Source organism: Gallus gallus, chromosome 12 (genome assembly GCF_016699485.2).
Source record: "Gallus gallus isolate bGalGal1 chromosome 12, bGalGal1.mat.broiler.GRCg7b, whole genome shotgun sequence".
In the NCBI taxonomy this organism is placed as follows: domain Eukaryota; kingdom Metazoa; phylum Chordata; class Aves; order Galliformes; family Phasianidae; genus Gallus; species Gallus gallus.
In genome coordinates, this window is record NC_052543.1 from 5,875,311 (window position 1) to 5,887,522 (window position 12,212).

At 40.7% G+C, this 12,212-nt stretch overlaps 1 protein-coding gene across 7 annotated transcripts in view; it reads left to right on the forward strand.

Moving 5' to 3' along the window:
- Positions 1-12,212, forward strand: part of HDAC11 (histone deacetylase 11) — a 45,406-nt gene that overhangs the window by 14,408 nt on the left and 18,786 nt on the right. For 4 of the 7 annotated variants that reach the window (XM_046899894.1, XM_025154462.3, XM_046899893.1 and 1 more), the window contains 2 exons: positions 6,444-6,592; positions 9,657-9,757. In XM_046899894.1, the coding sequence (XP_046755850.1) occupies positions 6,526-6,592; positions 9,657-9,757 (168 nt within the window). In that variant the 5' untranslated portion in view covers positions 6,444-6,525. Of the gene's footprint in view, positions 1-5,231; positions 5,320-5,485; positions 5,715-6,443; positions 6,593-9,656; positions 9,758-12,212 lie in introns of those variants that run through there. The other 3 variants (NM_001277141.2, XM_046899896.1, XM_046899895.1) reach the window with 3 other exon arrangements.

Below are 12,212 nucleotides of genomic sequence, written 5' to 3' on the forward strand. Positions count from 1 at the left end.
TTCAATGTGCAATTACTGACATTTCTTTGCCTTGTACTGTGAAGACCTTGCTAGTAGGAGGTTTGCTGCTTCTCATGACTAACGGTAATATTTCCAGTATGCTTTGTGTTGTGATGATTTTTCTGACAATGTGTACCCTGTATGCTCCATTGAACTGCAGTCTTCTCTTGAGACTCTAGAATGCTCTTAATCAGTCTAGATGTTAGCTGTGCTATGGGTATCAGAACATCCATGCTCCTGGTTCTGTTTTATGTTCTTGGCTTTTATTTGTAAGTACAGGATTTATTCTGATTATTTTCTTACTTAATATTCTGATTTCTAACTTAATATTCTGATTATTTTCTCGAGTGATTTTTGGACTAGAAGTTCTTCCTAGACTTTATTCTAGTAGTAATGTTTCTCTTTTACTTACTGACATCTTTAGAGATATTCCTTAAACTGCATTTCCTTTTGTCTTTTTTAAAAATATTTGATTAAGTACCAGTGTGTTGTTCCTAGGTAGTTTTTACAGTAGCAGCATTGGGAAGTTGTAGCAATTATTACTTAATGAGAAATGTACATGAGGCTATCAACAACACAAAGCATTCCTGACATCTGGAATGTAATCTTTTCTTGGTAGAACACAGAAAACTATGCTTATAAGCATTTTGTCAGTGTATGCTACTGACAATATCAATCATATTATCAAAGCATTAAATATCGCTACAGAAAAAATATGAACTAAATGTACTTAGTTGAACGTGTTAATTATTATTCAGAGACAATAGACAGTGCATTATTAACTTCATCGTGTTTCTCCTCTGTGTTCCTGCTCACTCTGCTAAGTAGCTTGCTGCACCTCTCAAGGGGCCTGCAGTTACTTCTTTGAAAACTTTTGTTACTTTAGAAAGCACCTCATCGTACTTTCTCTATTTTGGTACTGACTTGTCAATGTTTACACTGCATGAAAGTGACTTAAGCCTCAGGCTTCTTTCAGTGGCTGGTTTAAGGCTCTAAGCTGAGTCACTCCTGTGAATTTGAAAATGCAATTTAAGGACTTCTTAGAATAAATCTTCGCTGGGATTTGTATCATCTGAATTCTATTGTGATAGCTTGTGTCTCTCATCATGAAGATACGATTCTGAAGGCACAAAGTGGTGGCTAGTGGTATCATACTCTATTGTTTTAAAACCAGAGGATTTCAGTTAGATGTAATTCAGCAAGGGAGAAGGACTTATGCTAGTAACGGCAAAGATAAGAATGTGAGAAGAATAATGGTGTCTTTAAGGAGCTTTCAGGCCTTGCATTTCCAGCTGTTTGGCACCACAGTGAGGGAAGAGAACTGTATCAGTTCCTGAGCTATAAAAAGCATAGGCCTTTTTCTGCTCTGCTGGATTATAGGAATCAATAATTCCACATTTTCTGCACACTGTGGAAGTAAATGTCTGATCTCAGTCATGTCATCACATGGCAGATCAAAGCCCTCGGGATCAAAGAAATTAAAGAAGCACAGGTTCTCAGAATACTGTTTTCCAACTGGAAAACATTAGATGAGTTTCTACAAAAGTTGTAATTAATCTCTATTTAAAAAAAAAAAAAAGTCCCAGTGTGAATAAACCTCCCATTTCTTTTTCTTTCCAACCATTTCATCCTAACTGTAGCGCATCTTTTTCTTTATGCTACCTGTTTCAAAAGCCTAAACTCAAAATAGGTAACAGTAAATTATTTGTGATGTCTCGTATTTCTGTCTGGAGGGTGTCTTGCCCCTAAAAGAAAGAATGCTTTCTTTAAGCACTGAAGCACAGTCACTGAAGATTGGCATGTTGCTTTTCTTTTTTTTTCCCTCAATAGAGAGCACATTGCCATGACAAGAAGTGGGGGAGAGATGTTGGAGGTGGTTAAGTTGCCTCCATGTAGAGGAAGGGGATGCCTATATGAGTCCGGTCCTGATCAAACCTACTGGGATTATTCCATCTCTTGCATTATTCCAACTCTGAACATTACAGTCAGTAACAGGATAGTTTGTAGGAGGCTAAAATAGTATGGTCAGGTGCAGTAATTTGCAAGAGACCCAAAGGATTAATCACATGCAGATTATGGATAACTGGATCTGTAGACCCAATTCTCATGTTATCAAGGATTTGCTGTCACTCTTGTCTCTAACTTAATTGGTTTTTTTAGTCTGGGAAAAAATCCTTATGTTTCACCATTCATCAAATATTAGTCATTTCACCAAAATGAAACATTCTAACTAAAGTCAATTCCTATTCTGTATGAGGTTGAGAAACTAATGAAGGGCTTTTGCTGCCACTTCAAAAAGGAGATCCTTTGACATTTTCCCTCATTCTCCTGAATATGCAACAAATTACATGAACAGATGTAGTAAACTGATACAGTTACTGGTGGCCTGACCAGGCAGTCTCTTTCCTACAGGACACTATTCAGACACATCTTTCTATTTGCCAAAGTAAGGCTCTGCTAGTAAGTTGGACTCTGGTACTGTTCTTCAAATGGATCTGCACAAGTGGATCCCTTCAAAGAGGCCAATTGCATCAGCACACTGAAAAGGGATCCTGGGAAGGCCAGGGTTGTTATCTGAAAATAAATAAATAAATTCAATCTGAAGCCACATTATAAAGTATTTCCCATTGAAAAGAAGTCTTCCCCTCCCAAAGATGTTTTTTATGGTTTTCAACATGAAATGAATGATCTCCTGGATGACAAAGAGCAAACTAAAGAGGCCAACCTTGAGAGTTAATCAGTTGCTGGCTATTTATTATAAAAATGATATGTCTGTGCTTTCGAGTATGCAGAAATTAATAAACTCCCTTACCACAGGACACCACTGTTATCCATAATATTGTCAAAAGCAGTCAAGTTCTACTTTGTCTCTACAGGAGTAGAATTGAATAGGGGTAGAACTTTTCCTTTGTCTTGCAAAAATAGAGCTATCAGTCTGAAAATAACACCATTACGCTGTACAAGCTGGGCTGTAAATAACTTTCTCACTTTTATAAGTGAACAGCTGACTCCATACTTACTGCCATTTGGGGCCTAATTTTTGAAGGACTGAAAAATGAAATTGGAGAAGTCTGTGAGTCTATACTGTCTGTAACTATTTTTTAGTTATGTGCTTTTATTCTGAGAGATTTCAGTCAAATCCTCATAGTTTCTGCTGACTTCTGTTTGTTGTCTGGCTTTTGTAACCTGGGAACTGAAGGTTACAACTCAGCGGAACTTTTGAAGGAAATATCTTTCAGCAGTAAGTATGGAATCAGCTATTCAGTACATTTTGTGAATGTATATGAATTTAAAAGACTCTTGATTGTGATTTTTTTCTTCAGATCAAAGCATTTCACCTACACATATTTCAAATAACTTAAAGATTGACTGACTTCTGAAATTTGACATTGTTTTGAACATTGCAACATTAATTAATTAAAAATCATTCAAACTCTATATCTTCCTTGAGAAACTTTCTGAGAGTGAACCAAAAATGTAATCATTTGCTAAGCTCTGCTTTGTTTGCTTGTTTTTTTTACAATGCCATAATGTTTCCTAATCTGCTTGTCTTGAATGTTCTGCAGGCAGAATGCTGGATCTCCACATATGTCCAAAATCCAGAGTGGTCGTGTGTGTGTTTTGGGGCTAATTCATGTGGAAGTTTATGATGGGACTGAGCAGTAATATTATACGTGATATGATTGTTTAAAAACTGCTAGTAGTGTAAGTGACAGTGGCTGCACTCATTTCAGTAATGAAGTGTAACTGTTTCCATAGCTGGGTGGTACATTCTCTGGGATGAGGGCTGTGCCCACAGAGGGCTTGCAGGACGTTCAGTCTCCATGGCTGCTGCACCATTGCTGCAGCAATTGCTGAATGCTCAAATACGTTCATTAATGCTGAGAAACTATAAGGGGTATTTTCTAATTTAGAATATTTTAAATCATGTGTCCTGCACAAAAACAGGTAGTGTTACAGGTAGGTGGCAAAATTAATCATCCTGCAGCTAGAGAGGAGGGTTATTCTGAACGTTCAGAGCACTTCCTTAAGGTGCCTCCAGGAGAGCAAGCACATCTGTGCCACTGCTGCAGAAAGAAAAGGGAGCTCTTTGAGGGGCCTGCTGTGGTTGCTCCACATTTAAGAAGTTTCTAACTTGTTGTTGGGGCACAGGAGGAAAATGAGAGCAACAAACGCCACCGCTAGCCAGCACAGAGTAGGTTCCTTCATTTGATGTTGTTTGGGTGAAAAAATTAATGGTTGAGTCAACGTTCCATTTTGAGAAGCGTGGGTGTCACAGTTTAGATATGAATGCTAAATGGCAGAATGTGCCTGGAGAGCAATTTACCATACCAACAAATGAGGAAACCTGTCTGCAAATGTGTTTTTTTAATTTAAGCTTAGGAGCGAGTTTAAATGAAAATGAAATAACATGTTTGGAACTAATGAACCAAACTACACTAGAACTCTAATTAAGCATCCAGCATTAGGTGGTTGAAAACAAAGAGTAAAAGGTGGGTATGCTGAACTAACACGGAGGCAAACGCACAAAGGGCTGGAACAAAAAAAATGTTAATTAAAAGATAATGTCAAAGGGATGGAATGTTTTGTTGGGATAATGGTCTCCTGCTGCTCTATAAATGCTGAGGTGACATCCAGGCATCCATCAGAATGAAGGCCAGCCAAAGCTGGGGTATTTAGAAAGGTGAGATATGTCTGTGCTTCCTAAGGAACGAGTGCTTCTGTGCTCTGTGTGCTGCTTGACAGATACTGCTAGTTTCTTATATTGGTGTTACTGATTTAGCTGTACAGTTGCATAAAAAATGCAGTCTGCGTACGTTCAAGCAGGGTTTGTGAAGTAGCCTTGGTGCCTTTTGCCTTGGAGCTCATCCTGCTGCGCGTGGTGGCTGTGGGAAGCAGCTGCTCCCTCCTGGGGAGTCCCTGCCTGACGGCGCTGGCACGTTTCTGCTCGCTGAGACGCTATTGCTGCTTCACCTGCGTTAGCCGCGCTCAGCTACTGCTCTGCTGTCTCTCTTCGCTTCCTGCTATCCCGTTCATTTTATTTCATTACCAAGATCGTATTTTCCGACCCACGAGCACTGTTGGCGCGATTGCTGACGCCTGGGAGCACAACGGCGGCAGACGGTTGAAGGCCCAACGCACAAGCCCGCGTCTCCCGCTGTCCCGACGCCGCGAGGCCTCCCTCCGCCCCGCCCGCCCGGGCCCGGCCCCTCTCTGTCTCCGCCCGCGGCGGGCGGGCCCTGGGGCTGGCGGTGCTGGGCCGCGGGGCGACCCTTCCCCTGCGCGGCCTCGCGGCGCGCCCCGGCCCGGCGCGGGGATGTGAGTACGGGCGGGGGCTGCGGGTGGGCCGAGCCCGGCGCCGTGGCGGGGGCTGTGCCGGCGGCGGGCTGCTCCGAGGGTTGGGCCGAGCGCGGGCCCGGCGGAGGCCTGCTCGACTTCGGGGCCCGGCAGCGGGAGGGGCGGAGCCGCGAGGCGTGCACCTGGCGGCGCGCTCGGTCGGCGGCTGCGTCCCGTTCCGTCCTCCCGGCTCCTGCAGTCCGGGCCGTTCCTGTCACAGGCAGACGTGCCTAGCGGCAGGAGAGGCGCAGCGCGTCCGGGGAGCTGCACTCACGGTGTGGGGTGCCGGGAGCCCTGGCACTGCACAGCCCGGGTGTGGGCGTCGTGTGCGAACCGGGGCTGCGGGCTCTGGTGAAAGGCTGCCGTTGTGCTTTCGTGTTCGTGCAGCTTATTCTGAGTGCTCGAAGGATGGTTTTGAGCGTATCAGGGCTGGAAATCAGTAGCTTTTTGTTTGTATTGTTCACCTGACAAAGAGCTTTCTGTCTCACTTCGGGAGTTATGAGCCTCTCGTAGCCCTTGGGTGAACGCTGTGCAGCAGAGAGGTGTTGGGGTGGGAGCACCGGGCCTGGGCTGCAGGACGGAGGTCACACGTGGATGTGGTCACCTTTGGGCTTGGCCTGACCGCATGTGTGTTCCATCTGAAAGCTCACTGTGTTTGCACACGAGCCTGGGAACATCTCTGCTTAAAGTTATGTTAAATGTGGAATCTGAGTGTGCTTTCTAAGGCAGAGCTTGGTGAACTTGGAAGACTCTGAGAGAGAAGCAAATGCTTCCATTCATATCTGCAGTGAACTATGTATGCATAATTCACTCACAGTACGTTCTTTAGTCCTTTTTTTCTTTCTTGGTTTTTTTTTTTTTTTCCTCCTTACTGGTTATTTTAAGAGTTTTGACTGTGCTGCTGGGAAGTGAGTTATATGTAAAGAACTGCAAAGCAGCAGACAGGTGCTCCTGTCTGTAACTATGGGAAATGGCATCCTCAGGAGCTATTCCTGATGTGAAACTGTGATTGCTAAGATTTTATAGCTTGGGAATTCAGTGAAAAATATTCAGGTGCATAATTGATTGGCTAAAGATGGTAATTAGTTTGGCTTTTGCTTTTCAAGGCCTCACAGAACTGAGTTATATGAAGGCGTTCCACCAACTTGCTGGCCTATTGTGTATTCTCCAGACTACAACATCACGTTCATGGGACTGGAGAAACTACATCCATTTGATGCAGGAAAATGGGGAAAAGTAATCAACTTCTTGAAAGGTAAAAGAAAGAAAAAAGATACCACTTAGACCAACATTTGAATGAACCGATGTTATTAATGCAGACTTGTGCTAATAACTGCCAGTGTAATAATGACTTCACATCATTATTGCTCCTTGCATAGACTTAAGCTGTGCACTTTAATCATTGAAGTGCATTAATATGTTTCAGTATCTGCAGACTTAAATCTAAAGAAGTTAAATTGATGGCAGAATTTGTGAGGTGGGTTGAATATTGTACTTTGTTGAAGATGTTGCACATTAAGCAGATGAAATTGTTAGAGCAAGCATCCTACACGAGGGCTTTTTAATACAAAGGTTTATTTCACAGTCCTTTAGAAATGTAGGATCTTGCTCGCTCCGCTGAACAAAGCCCAGTTTTGTCTCAGTCATGGTTGTCTCTGCAGAGTGAAACTTGTGAAATGTGATTGAAAATTCAAGCTCATTAAACAACTTGCTCTTCCCAGTGGCATGAATAATACTAGTCAGAGTAACCAGCATGGTGAATTTCATTCTGGCCTAGAACTTTACAGGGCTGAGTAGAAAGGATTAAGGAGAAACATGAGAATAGTAATGTGTTAGACAGTCTTAAAATATTTCTGGGCTTTTGGGTTTGAAGACAAGCATGACCTGTGCAGAACTTCATTGTTTGATCTTTACGAGAAAGGTGCATGTAGGATGAGAACTATTTCCACTTCTAAAGTGAGCACAGGAGTCTTGACTTGAAGCACATCCTGAGTCAGGTGCCGTATGTGCATAGCTCTGTGCTATGTTATGACGTTCAACAGACTTGTGATGATTCTTGCCTTTTCTTCCAGTGTATGTACAAGTGTATGAGAATATTTCCATTAAGTTTCCTCTTGAAGACAGATGCTATTTGCAATGCCAGTTTCTTCTTTCTTTTTGAGGAAATGCAGACTTCCATTTTCTGTCAACAAATGGAAGAATTCCTGTGTTAGCTGCAAGCTTACAGTTTGGCTAGTAAGATTTACAGTGCAGTTTGGGAGTACCATGTACACTTCTCTCTAACCAGTGTGCTTCCATCGCTTTTACATGTGGTGTAGCAAGGAAGGAGACATTCTGTCTGGCTTGGGAAACCACTGCTGTTAATGACTGCCTTGCTGCACGCTGTAATGTAGTTACTCATGAGACTGCTGGCAGTCCACTGGCAAATGGCACTCTTCAGTGTGAAATATCAGTGCAACCTATCTAAATCTTTGTCAACTTCATGATAGTATTTTGATAATATCTTCAGGGGAGCTTTGAAACCCCTCTGGTGGCAAGAAGAACTTTGTGTTGTTGCTCATTATTGCTTCTTAAATAAATTTGAAAAATGCAGGCAGATACCTCAAGGAAATACAAGTGTAAAGACTAAGATTAGGATCAGAGCCTTTAAAGGCTTTATGTAAAATTTGAGTTTTCTCATCAGATTGGAGGGAAAAAGCAAAAACAAAATCAAAGAAAGAAAGAAAGAAGAAACAAAAAAACCCCAAAGCCTTGCCAAAACAAAGGCTGTCCAAGAGCCAGGCCTGCGCAGCTCATATGGACCTAATGACTTCCTCAGCTGATGATCTTTCTCAGTAAAACATTGCCCTTCCTACTGTTGGCTCCCTTCTATTCATTTAACTGAGGTTAAATGACTTCTAATGCCATTTATTAGCAGTGTTTTGGATCTGACCTCTAATGACCCTTACTATCGAAGTCTTGGATTCTATGACCATTTTCTTATTCAGAACCTTTGCCTTTCTGCTCATTCCCTGTGTAGTCTTTTTTTTTCCCACTTCTTTTCTGTGTGAAATGTCTATTTTTCACTCTCGTCTTTGACAGAAAACCAGTTTTCCCAAACATTTAACTCTCTTTTCACTGTAAAAGAGAAAAGCTGCAGGGTACCTTATGACATTCCAGGTTTTCTCTGGCTCTATAGCAACTCCTGGGAACACCTGACCTGTGCTGTTTCGTATTATCTTCTTGAAAAATCACCAGTGGAAATCCGCATACACTCACTTTCTCCTTCAAGGATGAAGCTGTTAGCACGTTGGCTTTATGTCTGATGTGAGTGAATGATACGCTTCTCAGGTGCAGTCCAGGGAAATGTAAGCTTGCCAAAATAAATATTGTTGCAGGTGCTGTGCTTGTATAACACTAAGAACAAAATCTTTTCCATTTGAGTTGTTCCCTCCCGCCAAGTTTAAAATTGAAGAAAAGGTCTAGTCTTGGAAATCTGCAGCCCTGCAGTGATTAAACATTAAAACTTGTCTGGGAAGATCAGCATTGATGCCTGGTATTTGTTATTTGTAGTGATCCTATGCAAAGCAACATTGTTTTTCTGCACTACTTGGCTTTTTTAGTCAACGCAGACTGGAACTGAACTTTCCGACAAGCATATCCAGATGTAAACATTCGCACTGTTCGCCTACAGAAATCTTGGAGTAAGTTACAAAATATCACTCCTTTAAAAGCAGTTTTAAAATAAACCATCTTTTGCTCTCTAAGCGAAAGAAGTAATAGCTGTTCATTGGTATTTCTTGGAGTTAAAGGTAATGATGTGACAGAAATATCACAACAGTAAGCGTTCATGTCCATAAACATCTGAGTAATTGAGTTGTTTTTAGTCTTGGTTTTGTGTGTGTGCACCATTCTAAATTAGAGCATTTAATACTATTATTAACTGTAGAATTTTTTAAAATCATATTAAAGGAATATTTGATTGTATGAATGCTGAGACTTCCCAAACATATTAAATCTTAGACTGTAAGGAGCCTCGTAAGTTTTCTTGCCTGTCCATCCTCTGTTGCTACCTGTTTTTTCTCTCAGTTGAAACATGAGGTTACCATGAATACACTATGAAAATATCTGAAAAAAATAATTGATAAGCTCTAATTTAAAAGCTTATATGTGTAGAGAGTATGTATTTGGAAAACTTAACACTGAGTAAGCAACAGTGGTTGCAGTGATTTCCGTTACAGATGTAGGAATTAAGCTCAAAGTAGTTTTTTGACCAGGTGGAATATGGGAATGCTATATGGTATACAATGACAATTATAATTTTTCTCCTGTTGTTTCAGAAGAAAAACTAATTGGAGATGACTTGATTGTGCAAGCACGGGAGGCTACTGATGAAGATCTTCTGGTTGTTCACACAAGGCGCTACCTTAATAAATTAAAGGTGCTGTACTTAAACTAATGTGTTTTTCAAACAAAGTGTCTAGAATTAGTGCCAAGTGCAACAGATATCCCACTTAATTCAACTGTTACAGATTAGTGACAAATTTTGAATTCAGCGTTGTCATTGTGAATACTGAGAGAATAATGAAAATATTAGACAAGCCAAAGTGTAGGAGAGGGATGGGGGAGAGCGTCTACCATCTTACATAAGCATGTTTCAGTAAAGTTTAATGAACATAAGGAAAGCAGTGTTTGAGATGTAAAATTTTCCTCGCTACCAGGGTTTTGGTCTTAAATATGTTTCGTTTTGCTCTAATGAAGTATGGTTCTGAAACTGTAAATATGTAGAAGAAGCCTGAAATTGACTGTTACGCAATATTTCTTCCTTAATGTAAAGTTTGCTTTATGGATTTGAAGCTTATATAATCTTAGAAGAGCATCCATGCAGGAATTCTATCATCAGCCTGAGGGGTAGGGAAGAAAGAAGTGGAGTTGTACCTAAACACTGCTTGTATCAGTGGAGTACAGAGAGAGTTGAAAGGTTAACAAAGGGCATAATATTGCATGCTGTCTGTGTAAGAAGGCTTGCAATACCAGCTCATACAGGATTATATATTCACAAAGAACAAAGAGCATTCATTGTCTATTTCTACATAAATGCAAGTTTAACAAATGAATGCTTCAACTGTAAAACATAAGAGATCTTCAGTTGTGAAAATATATTGTCATCTACAAAAGGAATTGAGTAGTAGCAGATAAGATTGCTTTTATTTGACAACTCTACTTGGAGGGAAGAGATTTGTATTAAAAATTGTCTGGGAACTGTTGAGTCATGGTCTGAACCACTGATTGAGCACCTGGGGAAAGGACCCAGTCAGCCCTGGGAGCACAGGTGAAGGCAATTCAGCTGTGTGACTGGAAGGAGTGGAGCCTGGCTGCACCTCCCTTAGACCTCATTTAAGGGCTGACTGCCACTGGGGAAGGATCTCTTTCTGGAGATCCCTCCTTGGTGAAGTTTTCCCCTGCAAACCTGCAATCTTCTGATATGGGTGAGCAATCTTCTTCCCTTCCTTTATAGCAGCTTTCTATCATGCCAGTCCTTCCATCATCACACCTGTGTTGTAATGCCTTTCCCATCGTGTTGATCTGTCCAGTTGCTGCAAAAATAATCTTACATTTTGTAATTCCAAATAAGTTACTTTGAGTCATCTTTGCCATTCTACAGTGTGAAATCACTTGTACTGTTATTTCTGAAATGTTGATGTTTTTTTTCTGTGTAAAGAATCTGATTTGTCTGACTGTTTTTGCTTTTATTCCTTTGCTATGTTCACTTAGGCTTCTTCGTACATAGCTATGAAGTTACTTGTAATTTCATACATCATTAGATTTGATCTTATTGCTGCTATTCTTGATATTGAGCTTTTAATTCCATTGAACCACCCACCTCTTTTTACTGAGTCACCTCTTTGAAGCAGAGTATAATGTGTGTAGCTCAGTTTGAAATACAATAGTATTTTTAGTACCCGTAGGGTCTCTTCACTGAAAATTGGCTGATAGCTTGTTCCCTGGTGTTCAAAACCAATACTGTCTTGTACTTTCAGATGTTCTTAATTGTATCTCTTTTGTTCCCCTTTGAGATCCTAGTTCTTACAACTGTAGCAATTAGAAGATATCATATTGGTCTTGTCAACGAACTTGTACTAAGCAGCAAAGATAAGTGTTCACTTGTCTAGCAATGTTGTTTTTTCATTATATGAAATGGCCCCCAGTTTTGTTTGCTGCCTTGTGTAAAGTCCGCTGTGCTATTTTTATTTTTTTTTAATACAGACAAATACAGATATACCAATAAATTATAGAGTTTTATGTTATCACCCCTGAAGATTACAAAAATGCTTGCATTCTGGAAGCGTCTGGATCTCTTCAAATAATGAATCACTTGAGTACTCCTCATTTAAAATTTCAGCATGAATTTGGTATGAAATCTTTTCACACTTGCAAGGAGAGATGGTATGTGACATCTCAAGTGCAGCTGCAGAAGCTGTTGTAGGGATGGGCTGGGAGTTGGTTGTAGAGAAACAAAATGTTAAGTGCGAAGTAGATCAAGGAATACTGTCAGACAGTTCTCCTTCAGGAGAAAGAATGTCCCTGATTGCCTACTTAAGGTAACATGAACGATCCTTACAACAAAATTTGGTATTTTGAACTGAGGTTTCTCCTCCCTAAGTACTCTTTCATGAACTTAGGTCCATAAGGTAGTGATTGGACTTTAGATAACCATCTTGTTGTACTTCCCTGCTCATCCTCTTGTTTCGCTGTTACGTAAAATAATGGATTTAATGTATATCAGCGTTCTGAAATTCTGGAAGGCATTAGGCAATGAGGTTAAACCTATCTTCAGACCTTGTGATTCTTATACTTGAAACATTTTGATCTGTCAGAAGTTTTAGACTGTGAAT